Raw genomic sequence first — 14,721 nt, 5'->3', positions numbered from 1 at the left:
ACTCCGGTATGTTCCTGTCCAGTGGGGCCACTCCGGTGTGTCCAGTCCAGCGGGCCCCACTCCAGTGCGCACCTGTCCGGTGCGTTCCAGTTCCGAGTGTTCCAGTGTAGAAATCCAGTCCGGAGTTCCGGTCCAGTTTTGTCTCCTCTCTACCTGGAGGGTGATTTTGCCTTAAAGGACTCACAAACCCCGCGCTCCCGGGGAAGAAGCCTGAAGGTATGCAAAGGACCGCGAGAGCGCGTCCCGCATGGGCGGGCACGCGACAGTTGGGGAATTCAACTGCTTAATGATTTTGCTCGACTCCAAGAGGAATGGTTGGTTGAACTAAGTCATGGTACTACAAGGAACAGACCAATTATGAGCAAAGTAAAGATGACTGACGTGTAGTCAAAGGTAGGAGACTTTCACGCAAAGTAATGATTGTCTTCTCAAAACGGGCTGATGACTGAGCAGACACAGCCTGCGTGGAAATGGTGCGAGTGGTGTGAAAAGTGGTAAGAAATGTGCTATAGAGGATAGAGGTATTGGGTGCTTTAACAATTTTGTAAGTGAAGTACTTCCTTTTAGCTGTCAGTATGGCTAATTTGTAAGAATGAGCAATGCTTTTGAAAATGGAGAGATGGATATTGGAAGGGTGTCGATGCCATTTCCTTTCAGCTTGGCAGATCTGCTTTTAAATAGCTGTAGACCTTTGTAAACCATGGGCTATATGTCCTACACTGTTCTGAGAGCTGAAGTGGGGCAACAGTATTGAATTATACATGTAGTTATGCATCCCATACAGAAATCTTCTCAGGGATGGAGTGGGGAAGGAACTAAGACCAAGATTAGAATGGGTAAGGTGAAGGAACTAAGACCAAGATTAGAATGGGTAAGGAGTGAATTTGAGGCAATTGCTTTAAGATCTCTATGGGGCGTTGTCTTAAGTGGTAGTGAACGGTGAGATATATGTGAAGAGAAAATGGAAATGATAAGGGAATGGTCTTATCATGGCAATGAAACCATAGAGGTAACATGCAAAAAATTAGTTTGGGTTACAGTAGATGACAAGTGGGGCCAGTGATATTGTGTGTTAAACCATGATCTAGCAGAAAGGGTGAGAGATCTTTTGAGAAAGAAGAGACAGGATCATATAGATGAATATTAAAATCTCCTAAGATAATTGGGCAACGTGAGCTAAGACAAAAATCAGCTAACAGTGAATGAAGAAGTTTGCATGATGCAACAGAAGAGGGGGGTGATGATACACTAAGAGAAAATCTGAAGGTGGATAGCTATGCAAGCAGAATTTAAGTGATTCTAGGAAGGGGTGTGAGAGGGTAGAAATTTTAAGACTAAGCCAGCTTGGAGGAAAAGAAAACTGCAACTCCCCATCCCCGACACTAGTGTGATTGCAAACAACATAATGATAACCAGGAGGAACTGCATGTTTTAAGTATGCAGCATCAATATCGGTTAACCAGGTTTCTGTAAGCAACAGAAGGTCAAAATTGTGAGAAAGGACAAGATCATATACTACAGTGTGCTTATTGTGGACAGAGCGGCAGTTCATCAGACCACCTAAAAGAGTACAGAGATTGGGAGTAGAGAGGTGCGAAGGGGAAAAGATGTCTTACCTGTCCTAAGGAGGGACATGAATGGCTAGAGTGTGGCCGACAGACCAAGATAGCCGGGATGGGCTGTGCCAGACATATAATGATCAGACGGTGGCTTCTAAGAGGATAAAAAACATAATGCTAGTCCAAGGGGGCCAGAATAAACCCAAGAAAAGAGGGGTATGTACTCAGGGTGCATATGAAGAAGTGTACAAAGGAGTAGAACCTGCTCCTTATGCATGCTCTGGCATGCATATGCGGCATTCATCACTAGTAGAATAAATTTTGGACCGTCTAAAAATATTTTTTTAAAATAACTACATCTGTAAAGTTTTATATATTTTATGCTTAAATACTTAACTGGAGGGAAGAAGTGAAATGAGTCGCTAAGATGGCAGCCTGAAAAGTGAGCTGACTCTAATCTTTGTATGTGGCATTATCTCACTTCGGTGCAATCTTTTGGCTTTTTGGGACTTGGTTACCATGTGGCTGTCACCCACGATGTCTCAGTGATTAAAACAGAGAGAAATTAAGGACTCTTTGAGGCAGTTTTGGTAGACAGGAGGTGAGGAGGCCTCCACGGCTCACCAAACAACCTGCATCCCCACTTCGCTGGAAGTTTCCACAGATGAGTATGAAACAGCTCCGATCAACTTGATTGGCTTGAATTGAGAGTTTTTCAAGTGTTTTGCTGACCTTCGCTCTGAATTGAAGGAGATTCGAGGCGAACTAGCTTCCCGGATGGATACATTACATAGGGATGTGCGTGATCTCAGGTCCTAACAAGATGACATGGAAATACATATGAGGATTTACAATATAAGATGGATGACATCAAAAATCAGGGGCACTGGAACAATTGCGCTTTAGCGGCATCCCCGACAATAACAACCAGGAAAATGTCTCCCTAATACTGCACAAGGAAGTACCTAGAATAGAACCACTGCCCTTCTTCCCCTGATGGAAGGCTCGACCACATGGGCCTTCAGAAGGATGGAAAGTTCCTCTGCAAGTACCTGCTCGTGCTGAGAGCTGAAGTAATGAGCTCTTCGTGGGCAATTTGGAGGTCTTCAAAGCCAATGTAGGGCCTATCCGAGGCGTACCATTTGTAGAACCCACCGGTCAGAAGTTGTAAGGGGCCACCTTTCATAGAAAAACTTCAGCCTCCCTCCGACCAGTAGGTCATAAGGCACGGACAGACAGCAGCTATGCTCTGCTAGAGCCAGTCAAAAGGGTTGAGCCTGAGCAGGCTAGCGAGAGGTGGCGGTGTACCTACGTCTCCGGGGGTAGCAGGCACCCCTCCTTGACTTACCAAAAAACCTCCTAGCTGAAGAGTTTGATGCAGTAGGCACCCAGAGGGAGAGAAAAGAGATGGTATCAGTGTGCTGCTTGATCTGTTCAGCAACCTCCTCAACCTTCTCTCCAAAAAGGTTATCCCCCGGCACAGAGCATCCGCCAACCTTTGCTGAACAGACTGTTCAAGTCAGAACTATGCTGCCATGAGAGTCTGCACAATGCTATACTCTCAGTAAAGATCCTGGATACCACGTCAAAGGTGTCGTAGGCTTTCCTGGCCAAGAACTTATGACACACCTTTTGCTGCTTGGCCAACTGGCATACCGACTCAGCCTGCTCCTGTGGGAGACAGTCCACCAAGTCTAACAGTTTATGCACTGAGGCCTGCAAGTACACACTCGTAAAGAGCTGGAAAGACTGTATACAGGACACGAGTATTGAGGCCTGAAACAGCTTCCTTCCTAAACAGTCCAAGGTCCTAGCTTCTCTGCCAATGCATAGTTTCTAGAACTTTTCGGAGAGAATTAGGAGGAATCGTGGACTCTAAGTATTTTCCTATAGACTGTTTGCTGGGGTTTTGTTTTTTTTTGGGGGGGGGGGGGGGAAATGTTGTGTTGACACTTGCCTGCAGGTTCTGCCATTTTTTTGCAGTTTTGCATTTTTTTAACACAATCTTGAGTTGTTTTTTTTCACATTACATTCCTTCATGGTTTCTATTTAATTGGTAAGACTCAGAAGTTTTACAAGAAAAGATAGGGTCGAATTGGGGTGATCGGTTTGCCTATATACAGATTAAACACTATATGAAGGCTTTAAATCAGGCCTCTTTGAGAAGCCGTTTGGGGGCAAAGCTCAGGGACTTTTTCAGTGAATTGGCGACAGAGAGACATTCGGTTTTAGATTTATATGGGGCCCTGGTCCGTTGTAGGCCAACGAGACAAAATGAGGGAATCAAACACAAATGGGAGCATGACTTAGGATTTACATTAGAGTCATGGGACGTGGCGGCTGCCTTGAGGGGGATCCGACGGTTGGTCAGGATGAAAGACAGAGAATGTGGTTATAGAGTGCTCCTACGGGGCTACATGACCAAAGCGCAGCTGGCTCACATATTGCAGCCGGAGAGCTCTAGCTGCTCCAAATGTGGAGGGGGTCCCGGCTCTTTCTTTCACGCAATGTGGCAATGCACAAAGATACGCGCATTTTGGCAACGGGTACGTGGATTCTTGATTCGGCTGGGAAACAAAATTCAAGGAACAGAACTGCAATTCTTGCTGGACCAACCTAGGGCTTTTGCCTCTTTACCTGCGCATGCAGTTCTTCTATGTAGGAAGCTGAGTTTGGTTGCTCGTAAATGCATAATGCAATATTGGACCTCCTCAGAGGCACCGGCCTATTGGCACTGGCGAAACCAGCTACACCAGTTGGCTTCATGGGAAGCTCGAGATTCGAAATGGTCAGTTAAGCGCAAAAAGCAATTCCTCCAGGTTTGGGCCCATATTTACATTTGCTGAGTCCTAAGGGACGTAGTTTGTTACTCAACACCTGCTAAAACGTGGAGAGATCTGCCAGAAGTCCTGGGAAAGGATCCCAATTTGATACGGCCTGCCAAGGGTGGTGGGGGGGGGGGGGGGGATAGATGTGAGTCTAAAGACCAACAGCGGTATGGTTAAAGTACAGAAATAAATTAGTCTGCTATATACATTTGTATTGTGTTATTGGAAATGTTATGTTGTCAATAAAAACTATTTGAAATATAAATGTAAACATAATGGAGGCGACACTTTTAGATGAAGGGCTATAAGAAACAAGGCCCTTTGCGGTACATTATACTGAATTGTATTAAGCCTCATGCAATAGGAAGATCTGTGTACTGTTGACAACTTCTTGTTGTACACTTTGTTGATGATAGCTTTATATAAGTTGAAAGAAGCAGATTCACGCATACAATGTGAAGCGTAATATAATGAAACTACAGAATAAGTATGTGGTTACGGAAAGGGGATTGGGAGGTGGGGAGAAAATGGAAAACTATATGGTGACATCAGCTACGATGATGATATGTAGTGACTGTGTGTTGCTTTGAGATTTTTTATATGTTATGGTACCGTCAACAAAAAGCTTTAAACATAATTGGTAAGACTCAGGTTAGCAACAATAGAAACCAATGATAATAGCCTACTCCATTATCAGTTGAGTGGGTATCAAAGGGTGATGCTATTATGCTTAATGAATTTCCTCACTGGGAGTTTTTGAGGTTTCATTTTTTATTAAGATTTTTGATTGGTCTTCTTGGAAACCTTGAAGATCTGTTTGTGTTTATTCAGAACTGATGGTCTTGAGCTGCAGTTATGTGGGATTGACTACATTAGTTGCACCAGCTGGAAGAGGTATTTTCCTCTCCTTTTTTCAGAAATCTAGAATAGGTTTTGTTTTTATTTTTTGCACTTCAGCAGCTCCTTTTAGGTAGTTTCTACCAATATTTTGCCCAGCACAGCATCAGTAATTAGAAAGCTTAAGTGTGTGACCAGAGATTGGTTTCTTTGGCCTCTTCAACCGAAAAGGTGTTCTTGCTCTCCTTGAGACCAAGAATCCACCCACTTAACTTAGCTAGCCTGAACAAGGAATAAAGGCGGTAACCCTTGAAAATGGTGTATACCTAAAACTGTAACATGATTCTGTGCAACCATCTTCAGGTATTTTTGCTTTTTTATGGATATACCCTGATTTATAGTAATATGTTCCTTAACGGCAGCACTTCAACTGTACCAACAGTCATTCAACTTCATAAACCTTCAGGACTACATGTAATTTTGTGCTTATTATTTGGACTAAAATGTTAGTACCTTAAAAAGCAATATAAGACAGCTGCTACATAATAGTATTGTATAAAGCCGAGTACATAGCTGGAAAAAAACAAACAAACTGGTACACTGACAACACTTTCCCATATATTTAGAGCAAACGAAAACTGCCCCACAGTAATAGAGTGGACAAAAGTAGCAAGTTTTCTCTAAATATATGGATAGTTTGACATTGGATAGAAACTGGATAAGCTTTTGAGTGTGTAAGCAACACACACACACACCCCAAGACGGAAACAAAGGTGAGACGCAGTGGAGCACAGGCCCGTGCCGTTGATCGCTGGGATGCAGGACAAAACTAAAGGGATGTGCAGACTGGCTGGAAAGGCCTATAGAGGGAGATGCATCAAGCAAACGTAAAATAATGAAAATCGTAAAAGTGTTTAACGAATTTGAAACAACAAAGAATGCACCAAAAGAACGGCTCCGAAATGTTTGGTGCGGTATTCGAAAGTGGGATGCGCGATAGTTTTGTTATTTTGGTGTAGCGGAGTAGGAAATGCATGCGCACAGATTCATTCGGTGTAGGCGGTGTAGGCGTGGTTAGTGTGCGCGTGTGAGTCATAGCCGTGAGTCATAGCCGTGCGCCCAGAACGTGTAAAAGGTGCGTCGTATTTTTGTTTCTGCTTGTAATTTTGAATGGGTAAGTCAGACGTTTCCGAAAAGAAACGGCGTTTCAATTTTTTCACTTGTGATTTTGCTGCTATTTCTTCTTGCTGACTTCTCCTATTATTCTCTTGTTTTAAAGGTGTGTGTACCACGCTGTTTCGCCCTTTTTTTCTAGGTGTGTGCTGTGTTCAATCCTGTTTGTTTCTCCCTGTTGGTTTCATCCTGTTTGTTTTCAACAAATAATAGTTTATAGGTAAGTGACGGTCTCATTAGCGTTTTTTTTATTATGATTTGCTGCCATTCCTTTTTGCTAACTTCTCCTATTATTCGTTTCAAGGTGTGTGGCGTGTACCCTTTTTTTTATTCTCGTAAAAGTGCTCATAGGTGAGTAAGACGTTCCATCGAGCTTATGAATAGGATAAAATGTGTGGGGTATGAATGAGGTAACTGCTGGTTTTTTTTTTGGGGGGGGGTGGAGTGGTCGTTAACATCTCCTCCATTTTATTTCTATAGAAGCAATGGAGGGTAATTGGCGTGAGGAGCATGAGGAGACAGTTGGCAGTGAGGGCCCTCATTTCCATGGTAAGCGGAAGCGAGCTCCAAAATTTACAGATGACGAGCTAGATGTGTTGATTCGCGGTGTTTGTCATGAATTTGGATGGCTATTTAAAAGGTCCACCTTAACGGGTAGACAAAAGAACAACATATGGCTGAAGATTGTGGATGAGGTGAATGCTCTCGGTGAATGAATGCGGACTGTAGAGCAGTGTAAGCACCGTTGGCATGACTTCAGGGGTGCGGTGAAAGCAAAGGCTCAAAAGAAGTGGGCACATGGAAGGGGTACAGGGGGTGGCCCTCCATGTACCGTGGAGCTGACTCCCCTGGAGGAGGCTGTGTTGGGCACCCTTGGTCATGCGCAGGTTGTTGGACTTTCTACTGCTGTGGACACGTCGGAGGCTCCCATTGGAGGTATTGAAGGTGAGTTTATTTAGCGTTGCGCATACAATGGGGGGTGTGTGGGTGAGAACATTCGTTGTGGATGGTTTTGGGTCAACCTCGTTTCTGTCTACATTTCTAGGGAAACATCTCGGCAATTCCAGATTGTCAAGTCCCACATCTGAGGACATAGAAGGTGGTGAGTACTGTGCTGTGCTTGTTGGGGGTGCTTGAAATGACATAAGTACATAACTATTGCCATGCTGGGAAAGACCTGTTTCCATGCGTGTGTTCCTTTGTTCCCTGTCTTACAGCCAGAATGACACCCTCTGCCCCTTCCTGTACTACCAGCGATGTTTCCTGGAGTACCGGTGACGCTGTTCCACGTGAGTATAGTATCTCAGGTGGTAGTTGTGTCCAAACTGTTTTGGGACTTCTTCTTCACTTTGTTTATATGTCATTATTAGTAGAACATTATTTATAAACCTATTTTGTATCTCTCCTCTGCCACACGAGAGCCTGTTCTGGGGTTTTCAACACGGTCAGCATGGCGTGCAACACCATGTGTCACACAACACGAGGAAGAGGAAGCACGTGAGTACAGACAAGTTATTGTGTGTAACAGAAAGATTGCACATTTGCATTTTTCGTGTGTATCTTTGTGTTTCTCAGTTTAAGCACTTGCCTTTATATTGGTTAGGTGTACGGTTGATGACGCCTACACAGGGAGGAGAGGATGGGGAGGACGAGGAAACCGTGACACTCGACCTTATTGATGTCACACCCCCCTCAATGTTCATGGGGCCCCCCAATCTTCCGCTATGCAGTTGCCCATGGACCGGCCTCAGAGAACCGCTATGGACGAATGGCAGGCTCGTCGACAGTTGTGGGAGATGCAGGGCAAGTGGAATGAGGGTATATACACACAGCTACAAAAAGTGGCAGAATGTGTACAGCATTCCACAACTGCCATATGTGCACAACAGGAGAAAACCAACGCCCTATTGGAGCAGACCAACGCCAGTTTGAATGAGCTATGCAACCTGATGAGAGCTTCTTCCCAGACGCTACAGCAGATGTTTGAGCACCAACAGCAGATGTTCCAGCAGCAACAGCGGATGTTCCAGCAGCAACAGCAGATGTTTGGGGATCTCCATCAGGAGATCAGGGGGAAGCAGCGTGAGCTATTGCGGGAGGACTCCGCTTTCAGTACCCACACTGCAAATGGTATGTTCTCCTTATGTATTCCCTCAATATATCTTTCCTTAGTCACATATAATATCCCCTCTGTTACCATGTGTTCGCTTAATGTGTGTGTTCTTTTTTCCCCTCCATTATTACAGCCTGGACACAAGGCCAACCAAGGACTACCAACGATGCTCTTCCAAGTAAGTATAGTATCTCTGGTGCTAGTTGTGTCCACACTTCTTTGTTCAATCCTGCAGATGTATGTACTAAAACCTACTGTGTTTTTTTTTTCACATAGTCTTGGTGACAGCTGTACCGCACACGCTCCCTCCCTTGCCTCCCATCGCCCATGGTCTTTATTCCTGGTCTCCTCCTCTTAAAAGTACGTAGTAATCTCATGTGCCCCCTGTGTAATACCTTATTTTTATTTCGTCACTGCCACGCTCTGTGTCCGTTCTCCTCACTGTACCTTTTTTTTTTATTGCAGCCTCTACAGGGCAAACCATGCTCTCCCGGGCCTCCTTTTCTGAGTAAGTATCTTGCGTGATTGTGTGTCACCTGCACCTGACTTGATACTTTATATTGTTCAATGCACAGTCATGTAAACTTCAACGCTTTCTTTTTTTGTAATCATAGAACACCACTGGCAGGACCAACGATCACCAGGACACTCTCCTTTACCCCCCCTGTGTGGCACGGTCAAGTTTGAAAAGGCAGCTGACACATCTGTTCCAATTTGTGCTAAATATTCATGCATACCTAACTTGTTTTTGAACGTTTGTGTTAAATAGTCATGCTTCAATAACTTATTTTTGGACGTTTGTGTGCAATTTTCATGCATTACTAACTTTTTTTGGACGTTTGTGTTAAATATTCATGCTTCAATAACTTCTTTTTTGACATTAGTGTTGAATATTCATGCATACCTAACTTGTTTTTGGACGTTTGTGTTCAAAATTCATGCATACATAACTTTGGACGTTTGTCAGATTTAACATGTATACATTGCTTGTTTGTTACAGTTTAAGTAAAGTTACTTAATATATTAAACCATCATTTCAAGTTTTAGTTCACGTAATGTATTCATTCAAGTCAATTCTTCTGGGCACTGTTTCTTTATTGGTTTGAATAAAGCATCCATGAAAACATATAACGAGGTCTCATTGAACTGCCAACAAACATGGACACAATCTAACCGAGACAGAAAACTCAGAAAACATATAACAAATAAAATTAGTAATAACCTGCATGTGAAATGAAGCACAAAGGCTAAAATCGAGAAACTGAAGAAAGGGGGGAAAGGGATACTAATATAATAGTAGCATGGGTGGCTAGTTTCACATATAAGTGGTTCATGGCTCCAAAGGCTGGCGAGGGTTTGAAAAGTATTTCTGGATGACCTGCCGACGCACAGCGTTTCCCATGCTTACATCGGATCCTCTGTCCGGAGGGGTTATGTCCACTTCATCAGGGACTACAATATCGATGTCCAGATGATCCTTCAGTGCGATGTTATGAAGCATGCAGCACACCAGCACAATATCAGCAACCTTTTCCGGGGAATATAGCAGGGATCCACCAGAAATGTGCAAGCAGCGAAACCTGCTCTTCAGTACCCCAAAAGTACGCTCAATTGTACATCTAGTTGAGATGTGTGCCTGGTTGTAGCGCTTCTCAGCATCCGAGCGGGGTCAATAGCCATGTTTTCGATCCATATCCGGCATCTCCTGCAGGAACACAAAAATACATAGCAACCAGCACATTTACAAATGGCCAGATTACTAGCCTCCCCTTACTTACTTGTGCCCTTACTTACTTGTGACCTTTTCGTCCTTCGGGCCAGGAAAGAGGGGTCTCTTTCCTGTCCCGAAGGAGGAACAGGTCAGTAGACCTCGCAATAATGCCCATAGCATTAGTATGCCAAATACAGCCCTGTATCAGTACATAACATGGAAACCACTCACCAAGAAGCCAACCTTTTCAAATTCTCCCCTCTGCAAATTGTTTTCCAAGCGCACTGTGAGACAAGATGTAGGAGTCATGGCAGCTCCCTGGAAAACGTGTTACAACATCCAGGATTTTCAGGTATGCATCACACACAGCTTGCACATTCAGCGAGTGACCCATCTTGCGGTTACGGTACTGCATTTCTTGCTCCACCGGCGGGACGAGGGCCACATGTGTGCAGTCAATAGCTCCAAGGACATTGGGCATGCCTGCGATCTTATAGAAGTCCTGCTTGATCACCCTCCGCTCGTCTTCCCCTGTGGGAAAAGCAATATGCTTGCGGGCACATTTTTTCATGGCATGCAGAACCTGGAACATAAAAGCAAGGTCGGTATTTAGTTTAGCAGGTTTTATACAGTAAAGATATGAAAAGGGGGTGTAATAAAGGTGGGGCGCAGAGATGTGGAGAGGGTTTAGCAAAATGAAGATTAGTACCTGGGCTAGATGTCTTGAAACTGTAGCCTGGTCCACGCCACTGTTACCCCCTAAAACATGCTGGAATGTGCCTGTTGCAAGGAACTGCAGAACAGTCAGCAGCTTCAGCATGCCAGGTACTGCATGAGATCTTGCAGTGTTTGGGTCGATATCATGTCTTATTTCCAGGTACAGCTCATATATAGCTGTTCTGGATAAGCGGTAGTCATCCACAATTTTCCTGTCGGACATGTTTTCCAGAACCAACCGTGGACGAAATACAAGTGGGTGGGGGATCCTGCGAGGGCGAACGTTGGCAGGGTGTTCTTCAGTGGGTTGTGTTTGATCCTGTCCCTGCATGGCTGCAATGTAGTCATACTGCATACCAGGAAAAAAGTCCAACTGTGCCAGGAAAAAGCCACCATCCATTTTGTTGTAGCAATTCACAAGCGAGACACACACACGAGGAGCAGCGTTTGTTTGAAACGCACAATATGCACGTCATATATATGCACAATAGCGCAGGCAATGCAGCAACATGTGGATCGTCCACGCCTGTGTCACGTAGCGGGGCGCTCGTTTATGACGTCATACATATGCGTACATATACAGGCAATGCCTTGATCATGTCAGTATTCAAACATTTAACAAGTTGAACATTGCCTTTATTGTAAATAATTGTAAATTATTTATTGTAAGTATTATTGTACATAACAAAACTTTTTATTTTACATCTCAATGTATGTGCAGGTCAGGAGGCCAGCTGCCGCCTTAACATAACCTTTATTGTAAATAATTCTTAATTATTTATTGTAAGTATTATTGTACATAACAAAACTTTTTATTTTACATCTCAATGTATGTGCAGGTCAGGAGGCCAGCTGCCGCCATTGCCCTTATTGTAAATAATTGTAAATTATTTATTGTAATTATTAGGTCTGGAGGGCAGCTGCAGCCTTAACTATCCTCCCTCTCTTCTTCGTCTTCGTCGTCCTCCACCTGCACTTGGGAAGCCAGATATAGGAGGACCTCGGAAAGGTCAGCCAGTGCCACGCCTCCCAAGCGCATGTTCTCAACCAAAATATGCAGCTCCCCGGGGGACAGGCTGGTACAGGCAAGAGGGATGGGAGACGAGGCGCGGTCCACAAGGGTGGGGGAGGATAGGTGAGGTGGATCGGGTGTGGGTGGGAGCAGGGGGAATGGGAGAGGTACAACGGTCCAGGGTAGGGGCGGGAGGGATAGGGGAGGTGGATCTGGCGAGGGTGGGAGCAGGAGGAATGGGGGAGACACTGCGGTCAAGGGTAGCAGGGGGATGAGAGGGGGTATCTTCACTATCCTCCCCTGTCAGGTCTACCACGCCACCTGCCAGTAAAGACAAAAGGACTGTTAAAGCTGTCTGTGAGCTTCCCCTTTCCCTACCATTCCCCCAGCTTCCACCCACACCCCAGACCCCACATCCCTAGACCGTTATAACTCTCCCATTCCCCCTGCTACCACCCTCTTCCAAACCCTATGCAATACCGTGCAATATTATCTGCCCCCCCTATATATTTCCCCCACATCCTCCTTTTGTACAAAATTATAAATTTATGTGTTATCACAATTCCGTGGACCGGGCCAGTAAAGAGAAAACAACCTTGACATGCGCACAATAATTATTTTGAAACTCACCATGTAGTACTATCACCTCCATTTGGAATCGCTCCAGGAGAGGGGTAACTTCGTGAGGGGTGGTGTGGGAGGTGGTGGCAAGAGAGAGGCTGTGCGACTGGGAGGGGGAGGCAGGGGGGAGAGGAGGGCCGGTTGGACTGTGTGGCTGGGGAGGGGGGAGGCAGGGGAAACAGGAGGGCTGGCGGGACTGTGCGGCTGGGGGGGGAGGCAGGGGAAACAGGAGGGCTGGCAGGACTCTGCAGCTGGGGGGGAGAGGCAGGGGGGCTCGAGTGTGTTCGGGAAGGAGGAGAGGAAAGGTGGGAAGGGCCGTGTGCTGGTGCTGGGAGCCGCAGTACAATGTCATGGCGGGATCTCTTTGGTGGTGGGAGAGCAGAGGATGGGCCGGGACGAACAAGGGCATAAGGCAATAGGTGGGGGGGCAGGGGTAGGACCAGACGGGGGGGGGGGGGGAGGAGCAACACCAGCCAGTGACCCCTCATTGCCGCCATCACCATCATCATCATCATCATCATCATCGCCAGGATCCTCCTCGTCCTCTGCCTCAGACATTTCTGCAGAGACCAATATCAGTTTTCAGATAACACCCCGAGGGCAGTATCAAATCTCAGGTGGCAGACTCATGTGAAATCAAACAGTACCTGGGCTGTTGTCCAGGTTAGACTTCACCTCCTGGAGCCATTCTTGATGGTCTTTCCTGAGGGCTCTCGCCCTTTTTTTCAGCTCCTCAACCTGTCAAACAAGAAGAAGGGCGATCAGACGTTGACAAACAAATATAAAACAGCAGTCATGCACTGTCATGCAAGAATTGAGATAATATGATGCACTGTCATGCTCATTAGCTGATCCCACATTCTGTACATGCATATAACGTCCACATTTGCACTGTGAGGAAAGTGGGACACACATAAGTCCCATACTTACGGATCTGGGGTACGATGAACGTTTGTTGAACAGGCGTTATAGTGTCTCTCAGCCCTGGTCCATTCTTATAATGTTTCTCTTTCTGCCAACACGTGGGAAAAGGCGCTTCTCTTTTATAATTATGAGCTGGGCAAGCCACAGCACATCCATGTTGGAGAAGTTAGGCTTTCTCCCACGTGCAGCCATAACTTCTCCGACATGTGCAAGCAGACGTAGCCACGCTTATATAGCGCATCGATACGCGAGCGCTACATAAACTTGCTTATGACATGCCTGACAACCTATGAAGGATTCACGTTTTTTTTAAATTAAAAATCAGCCTCTGGTGCTGCAGGCACTTTGGAAACGTGCTATGCTCAGCTGAGCCAATCACAGCGCGTTTAGCTCAGCTAATGCACCGGGATTGGCTCCAGATTTGTTTGGTTTTTTTAAACAGGTTTTCCAGGCCCACGCAGCCACAACGAGAGGTCCAGATCTCTCGTTCGATTTCACAGCGTTTCGTTCGATTTTCTTGCATTAAACCAATCGGAAAAGGTTAGTGTATGTCGTTTCAATAGGGTTTTGTTCATCTGCATTCCGTTTTCGGTAGCTGCTACCATCGTCGGAAAAAGGGCTTTAGTGCATGCAACGGTTTGAAAATTCTTCGCTAAAGGCTCATTTTTTGCTCGTTAAAGCTTAGTGCATCTCTCCCATAGTGCCCAAATAGCAGAAGCCGAGCCCCCAGTCCTTGTTTGGCAGCAGAGGGCCGGGTCTGTCCCCTTGTGCATCAGCGTGGAGGGAGGCGTTCATCCTGCGGTGCTGAAGAGAAATACCGCCAGCCGGGTGCAGACAGAGAGACTCAGAAATGGAGGTGCAGTCTGGGCTGGGGAGAGACCGGGACGTGTCAGTACAAGCAGCCAGGCCCTGGCAGGAAAGCGGCTGAGCCGTGCCCGGCACTTCATATCACCGTCACTAACCTGTAGCTGCTCTGCCGCCGTCGCCGCCATATTCTGCAGGAGATCTGCCGAACCGGGGATGGGGGCAGGGTAGGGACAAGGAGGTTGGATAAAACAGGAGACGAAGTGAGCCTATCTAGTCCATTGTGAGCTGAAGCCAGTACACAGAGCTTGCCGCGGTTCTAGTATACCCAAAACAATTGAAAAAGATTATTAGAAATAAGGGACTGCATGCCTGCACCATCTGTAAGAAGTCTAAAGCTGTTCCAGTTGGATAGGAAGTGC

At 45.7% G+C, this 14,721-nt stretch overlaps 1 protein-coding gene across 1 annotated transcript in view; it reads right to left on the bottom strand.

The window, feature by feature from the left end:
- LOC115476816 (ran-binding protein 17-like) overlaps positions 1-14,503 on the bottom strand; it is a 63,441-nt gene extending 48,938 nt beyond the window's left edge. The window contains exon 1 of the mRNA XM_030213390.1: positions 14,458-14,503. Within this exon, the coding sequence (XP_030069250.1) occupies positions 14,458-14,487 (30 nt within the window). The 5' untranslated portion in view covers positions 14,488-14,503. The remainder of the gene's footprint in view (positions 1-14,457) is intronic.
- Between the last annotated feature and the right edge of the window lie 218 nt (positions 14,504-14,721).

The sequence above is a fragment of the Microcaecilia unicolor genome, chromosome 8 (genome assembly GCF_901765095.1).
Source record: "Microcaecilia unicolor chromosome 8, aMicUni1.1, whole genome shotgun sequence".
Taxonomy (NCBI): domain Eukaryota; kingdom Metazoa; phylum Chordata; class Amphibia; order Gymnophiona; family Siphonopidae; genus Microcaecilia; species Microcaecilia unicolor.
This window is presented reverse-complemented; position numbering and strand designations above follow the sequence as displayed.